The 7,500-nt window shown below is 42.9% G+C and overlaps 1 protein-coding gene across 4 annotated transcripts in view; it reads left to right on the plus strand.

Annotated features, from left to right (window-relative positions):
* Positions 1 to 7,500, plus strand: part of LOC143039420 (agrin-like) — a 375,875-nt gene that overhangs the window by 113,136 nt on the left and 255,239 nt on the right. For all 4 annotated transcript variants that reach the window (XM_076209437.1, XM_076209440.1, XM_076209439.1 and 1 more), the window contains exon 2: positions 5,025 to 7,500. This exon is cut by the window's right edge and continues 250 nt beyond it. In XM_076209437.1, the coding sequence (XP_076065552.1) occupies positions 7,117 to 7,500 (384 nt within the window). In that variant the 5' untranslated portion in view covers positions 5,025 to 7,116. The remainder of the gene's footprint in view (positions 1 to 5,024) is intronic.

Below are 7,500 nucleotides of genomic sequence, written 5' to 3' on the forward strand. Positions count from 1 at the left end.
GCACAAGGCCCGCGGGCAAGTAGGTGAATAGACAGATGGGGAGATGTACAGAAAGGCCAGGAGAGAGAGAGAGAGAGAGAGAGAGAGAGAGAGAGAGAGAGAGAGAGAGAGAGAGAGAGAGAGAGAGAGAGAGAGAGAGAGAGAGAGAGAGAGAGAGAGAGAGAGAGAGAGAGAGGAAGGGAAAGATTCAGACACAAATGGACAGATAGACGCATAGGCACCGGCAGGCATAAAGAAGCGCAAACAGATAAGGCAGATACAGAAGCAGACGAAAACACACACAATATACAGACAGACACAAATATACACAGACAGGTCCACAGAAATAGGGACCTACAGACACTGACACGGACATTATGATCGACTGTAGACTATCAGACCAATAAACTGACAGACAAACAGAGAGACAGACAGAAGAGTAGACATATATAGACAAACAGACAGACAGACAGATAGACAGACAGACAGACAGACAGACAGACAGACAGAGAGACAGACAGAGAGACATAGTGTCGGATAACGAAAAGAAGAGAAAAAATATATACCTTTGGCACTAATAACTCGTCCAATCGTATTTTTTTCAGATGAATCAAATCTAACTTCTGAAGAAACAGGTCTAAAGTCACGGCTTCGGCCGCAGCAAAGGTTCTGATGACTTCATCTCGTCACCTTTTGGGAGATCAGGTTAGTTGTTTGGTGGGAGGGAGGGGATGGAATGGGAGGGGGAGTGGAGGGGGGGAAAGAGGTCGAATCTGCTAAAGAAGGGAAAAGTTTGTTGGTCTTCCAGATGAAAGTTAGGTAAAGGAACGGTGGTGTCTCTCTTTCCTCTACAGAAGTTTTCTCAAGTTTCCGCAATAAATGGATAGTAGGAAGAAGTGGACGGTGATGGAAGCTTGAAGAGGGGCATCTTGCCTCATCAAAGAGAGAGAGAGAGAGAGAGAGAGAGAGAGAGAGAGAGAGAGAGAGAGAGAGAGAGAGAGAGAGAGAGAGAGAGAGAGAGAGAGAGAGAGAGAGAGAGAGAGAGAGAGAGAGAGAGAGAGAGAGAGAGAGAGAGAGAGAGAGAGAGAGAGAGAGAGAGAGAGAGAGAGATGGAGAGGAAGAGAGAGAGACACAGAGAGAGAGAGAGAGAGAGAGAGAGAGAGAGAGAGAGAGAGAGAGAGAGAGAGAGAGAGAGAGAGAGAGAGAGAGAGAGAGAGAGAGAGGAAGGGGAAAGAAAGAAAGAGAAAGAGAAAAGTAGGTATTAGTATCATATTGTTTTTTTGCCATTTAAGGACATTTCGCAAAGAAAGGAAAAGAGAGATAAAGGGAGAAACACTTAAAGTGATGATGATAAAAGTCCAGAGAAGGAAAAAAAAAGAATGGAAATGTGTTGCTCTTTACGGACAATTCTCTTGAAGAAATTTGCAAATGACGGAAGTAAACAAAGAATCTGGAGGAGGTGGGGGAGCGGGAGGGGAGGGGTTCGGGACTGGTGGCGGGATGAAGAATATACAGGGGTGGGCTGGGTAAGGAGGAGGTCGTACAGTCAAGGAAACAAGCTTTTCGAGGCTTTACTCGGCCCTATTTTCTTTAACCTGGCGAAGGTTTCCTTCATCGATGTTGCCAGATAGGTTGGTTTATGATTTCCGGATTTATCTGAATATACATATTCTTTTCCATGATTGTGATGCATGCATTTAATCAAAATTATTGCTCCAAGTATTGATATATATTTCGTTTTCTCTGTGCTGCCATCTGTGTCTACATCAAGAGAACACAGGAATAAATGGCGGCGCAGATGATGTATCATGTTATCTCGTCTGTGCCTCACAGAATACGCCTGATAAAGGATACAAATGGGATAGTAAAGCCTTGGTTTACTCGCCCCTTTGTAGAAATTATAACTTAACTCATTTCAAAGGCTGATTCTTTGCATACGGGCACGATGACAACGCCTCCTTAGGAACACAAGACAAAGGCCGGCTGGCCCTTTGTTGTGTTTATGCTTTGTAGGAATGATACACAATAATTCCGGATATTGCTCTGCAACTCTGCAACGTGCACCTTTGCAGGGAGAACGCCCGGATGCTAATTAACCGGGGCGAAGATGAACGGAATCCGGGGATGTCCCGGCGGAGGGAAAAGTGCCGGAATGAAATGCCGACAAGTGCCAACGACGCCCTCATCTTCTTGAGTTGCTATGACGCTTCCACTTCCCGGACGCTGCCTCTGTGTACCCGGAGACAGTGCCTTCTTCTCCTGTGTGTGTGTGTGTGTGTGTGTGTGTGTGTGTGTGTGTGTGTGTGTGTGTGTGTGTGTGTGTGTGTGTGTGTGTGTGTGTGTGTGTGTGAGAGTGTGTGTGTGTGTGAGTGTGTGTGTGTGTGTGTGTATGTGTGTGTGTATGTGTGTGTGTGTGTGTCTGTGTATCTATATCTGTATCTGTATCTGTTTATGTCTGTATCTATTTGTCTGTCTCCGTGTGCCTGTGTCTGTACCTTTGCATGTGTCTTTCTATCTTTGTCTGTGTCTTTGTTGGAAGAAGGTTGATCTTCTTCAGTTCCTCCTCATTTTCTACATTTCCTGTTACTCCTCCTCCTCTTCCTCCTCCTCTCATTCTCCCCCACTCCTTCTTCCCCGCTCCGTCTCCTTTTCCTCCTCATCTTCCTACTCATCGTTCTTCTCATTATTCTCCTCTTCATCCTATTCGTCCTCATCCTCTTCATCCTATTCATCCTCATCCTCTTCCTCCTCTTTCACCTTCCTTTTTTCTCCTTCAACTCTTCCTCTTCTTCCTCTAGACTCTCTTCCTCTTACTTTTCTTCCAAGTCCTCTTCTTCCTTTCCCTATTCATCTTCCTCATTCTCATCCACGCTCTCTTCTTCCTTCTCTTCTTCCTCCAAGTCCCCTTCCCTCCGTTATCTCATCTCTTTCTCCATTTTGTCAAAACCCCGACTCCTTGTAAATTCCTCTTCATTTTCCCTTTTCTTCCCCGTCCATCCGTCCATTCCTCTCGTCTCCCTTTTCTGACGTTATTACGTCACGCCAGTTTTACCACATTTTATCCTCAATTGAAGCCCTCCTCTACCTCCTCCCCTCATCTTCCTCCTCCTCCTCCTCCTCCTCCTCCTCCTCCTCCTCCTCATCATCATCATCATCATCATCATCATCTTCCCTCCTCCTACTTCTCCGCTTACAGCCCCCCCTCTCCCATTCTCCATTCTCTTCCCCCTCTGTCTTTGTTGAAGGTCCTCGTGGGGCCATTAAATAATATTCCAACTACTTTGGACAGTTTTCTTCGAGGGCCTATTATATTATCATACAGTGGCTTTTTCATTTAAGGGAGGGTGGGGGTAATATTGTCTCCCTACTTTCTCTCTGTTTTAGAAACTGCAATTCTTGTAACTTGGTCGAGCGTATTATTGGAACCGATTTTCTTTTTTGTCTGGAAGTTATTGGCTTGTAAACGAAGTCTACTTTAGGATAAGTAATATGGGAAGGAGTATCTCTCGTACACACACACACACACACACACACACACACACACACACACACACACACACACACACACACACACACACACACACACACACACACACACACAAATATATATATATATATAATATAATATGTATATACATATATGTACATATATATGTATGTATGTGTGCGTGTATGTGTGTACGTCTAAGTTCCAAAGCTCGATATAAGCCTTGTTTCTGCTATCATTACATTCTTCCTATGTTGCGCACATCCCTGATAATATACTGAAATATTTGAACAATAAAACTAGCTCCACGTGGCGCCATCTCTCTCGATATAAATATACCACAAGACAGTCAGCGACGTTAGGAACAAAGCTGAAGCTTATGACGTGCTGTTTGGGAACCACATCCGGAGGACAGATGTGACATTATCGTTGACGTGAAAGCGAAATGGAGATCTGACTTACGATGTGATAAGAGCATGAATGTGGGTACAGATGGGTAAGTGATTCAGGGCTCTGGTTCAGCTTAATGTGTATACAATCGTTTGTTGTTCGTCTGAAAAAAAATCCTGTTAAGGTATTTGGTGACCCACTCAGCACATGTGTTTTATATTGACGAATAAAGTGTTTGAGTTTTGCTCCATTTTAGGAAAGTTAATGGGATTTAGTCAAAGTTCGGTGTACAGTATTTGTCTATTGTACATTTTACTTCAATGACCGTGAAGCCTTGGCCTGGCGGACATACGCGCCTCAATCCCTCTGAAAGGTTTCGATGGTTACATTCTATAGATAAAAATCTCCAACTCTATTGACCTTCGACTCTCGGTATTGCTACAGTCCACGTTCAACAAGTATCTAGTCGGGAGTTCTTAGGCACTAAAGCTTTTTCGATTTGGGAGTGTTCTGTGTAAGTGTTGGAAGGGCAGTCTGAGGACGTGAACTGAATACAAAATACAAGGATACAATAGATTCATTTGGTCAGAACAAGAGTATGAATAAGTGTGTCTATGTACAATGCTTTTGTCTAAGCAATAGCGAAAAATAACTCAACCTTTTAAATTGTGTCTGTGTTAAATTCCCTCGCTAAGATGACTTCTACGCTGAAAGAAATCCTCTGATATCAACTAGAATAAAATTTCTAAATCATGTCACCTCAGCAGAGAAGTGATGAGTAAAATCGTCTGGAATGAACCAAAATGAAATCAACAAAGGAGATCACCGTACCAAAGGAGTGAATAAAATGAAAGTAAGAGTGTTTGTGTATAACAGACCCACGTAGTTACGGAATGAAATGTTGGTAACGCTTTCAAAATGGTTCGGACAAATGCATTTATTGCTGAATCACTTGAACAAAATGTTTTGTGAAACATGTGCTATATTTAATGTCGCGGCCCTGATTATTAACCGAAACATATTTTTTACAGCGATTAAGTGATGGTAGCTTTTCCAAAATAGTTTGAATGAAAGCGGTGATTATTGAATTACTCGAACGAAATGTTTTGTGAAATAGGTGCTATACTTTCTGTCGCCCCTGCTTATTAACTATAACTTGTATTTACAGGAACTTTTACCTACCTGAACGAGACGAAGTGATCTGAAATGCTAAGAGGAGAGCCACTCTCGAAAGATGACTCAAATTTTCCAGCCCATTTTCATTTCCAGACCGTTCCTCGCATAGAAAATGGGAAGTATGACGGACAGAGATGCATTTCGATATTCATGCGAGATTTCCACGTGATTGACTACGAGTGCGGGTGTGTGGACCAGGAACGTGCGCCTCGGCATCACGGAGGAATCACCAGGAAAGACGGTCAATGATTTGATTACAGTTTTACCTTTGTGTAAAAAAAAAAAAAAGTAATAATAATAATAATTGTGCCTAAGCAGCCAAGCAAAACGAAAGACTGTTGTTGTGTACAGAACAGTTGAAAGAATTTTATGTGTTATGATCATGGTTGTTAAGTATTTTGTATAATGGAAAGAGGAAACAGAGGTCACAGGAAGACATGTACTGTGATGGTGGGCAGTGGCAGCGATAGTCACGCCGATAGATGAAGACAGTGCCTAGGATATTTTTTATTTTCGAGAAAACTAAACTGTTCCCTTTTTTATATTTTCTCTAAGAAACAGAATTCCTCTTTTCTTTCCAAAAAGAAGAAGAAAAAACGCTGTATATAAAAAATAGATTTCACACATTTTTTATTTTTGAAAAGCAGACTTACTTCTACATTTTTTTGAAAAAGGGGGCATACTTCTTCTTCAAGAATGTGAGAAGACGAGGACCAGCTCCTCCGGGTTGTCGTTCGTGCCAAGACTTCCCCCCCCCCACCGCAAAATTCTGCCCATCGATCATCCCTCGACGCTCCCCAATGCTGGCCGTGGCTTTTTGTCTGGCGGTTGCCTTTGCGCATGAATGAAACAGTAACAGACAGGAGAGACAGAAGGAAAGAAAGATTTCCGTCCAATTCGGAATACGGGACTGAATCAACGTGGCGTCTTACCACTCTCCTTTCCCCCTTCATTCACCCAATGAAGATGTTGATAGAGTGGTAAAAGTGTTGTATATAAGAATATTAGTCTGTGTTATGGGCGGTGATTGAAAATTCAAGATGCTGATGAAGTGATAAAGAAGCGTTTTATATATACATATTATAAATAAGGTGATAGTCTGTGTTATGGGAATGATAGAGCATAAGAGAAAACACAGTGACCTTGATGACTTTGTGATACGTGTACGGCGTGACCTTGAATGTCAGTAAAAGTTGCAGTGGACATTTTACAAACAATTTAGATAATAAGATTGAAAATAGCGTTGATGATCAAAGACAAAAACAAAATGATAAGTGGATTTTACGTTTAGTTTTCTTTGGTTTCACAAACTAGAATAAGAAAAAATACGAAGTATCTAACTCTCTCAAATTCAGTTTCAGTTTGTTTCCTCCGAAGATAACGTTGTTAAACAAGAACAACATTAAAGTGACGAGTGAGTTGCGATTCCAGTTCTTCTAGTTTCCAATTCATGGCTGTTACAATGTAGAGTTTAGAAAAATATCTAGAATCTTAAGACCTAAGATCTAACTTTTGTACCATCATTTAAGTCTATACCGCCGAAGACGCGGACGGAAGAGAGAGAAAGAGAGAGAGAGAGAGAAAGAGGGAAAAGGAGGAAGAGGGAAGAGGAGGTAAAAAATTCTTAACACGCAGGAAATTTCTTCCCTTTTTCGACCGCCATATTGAAGGGGGAGACATAATCCGATTTTTCGGAGCGCGTGTCGAGGCTGATGACAACAGTGTCAGAAACCATGGCTCATGGTTCTTTGCTCTGGAAGGAAATAAACAAATTCCTTAACGAAGAAATATTGAGTGCGAGTCGTGTGTCTTTTGGTAAGCTTTCTCCGACTTGATTTATTCGAAAGGAAAAAAAAAATAAATGAAAGACTTGTTTACTGTTTTCATCTAATTAGCTTACTTGGCTTAACGTGAATGATCGTCTCTCTTTGGTACAACGAAGGCTCACAAAAATTCTTCGCGAAGAGTCATTTGAAAAGTCACCAATACTTGATCCTACGTGGAAGACTATTACGAGTGAACTAGCAAACTAGGAATCTCCTGAACGAGTTTCTTGAAGAGACCGCGAGAGAGATGACGCAACAATGCTCTCCGACTGCAACAGAATCGGGAGTACAATGAACACCCCCTGCAGGGACTTCGACACTCTCAGTCACACTGCCATACCCAGGGTCAATGGAGCTGTCCTCGAGGGCACCGGAGCGTCCATGTACACAACGGTCGCGTACAATGGCGCCCTTGGGAACACGGTTACCCTCGGGAGGCTCCCCAAGACCCGGGGAGGGGTCATGGGGAGACCTTCTCTCAGCCCCATGGCCCGGTCTTACCAAGACATCCGAGGAGCGATGGACAAGTTCGAGTGTTACGAAGCTTCCGAGACGTGTATTTGCACGCCGAGGGAACCCGAAGCGAGGGTTCTTCCGCATCTCCACGCGCATCCCATGGAGACGAGCGGGTACACCCCGCCC

Source organism: Oratosquilla oratoria, chromosome 26 (genome assembly GCF_046742065.1).
Source record: "Oratosquilla oratoria isolate Oo_2021 chromosome 26, ASM4674206v1, whole genome shotgun sequence".
Taxonomy (NCBI): Eukaryota; Metazoa; Arthropoda; class Malacostraca; order Stomatopoda; family Squillidae; genus Oratosquilla; species Oratosquilla oratoria.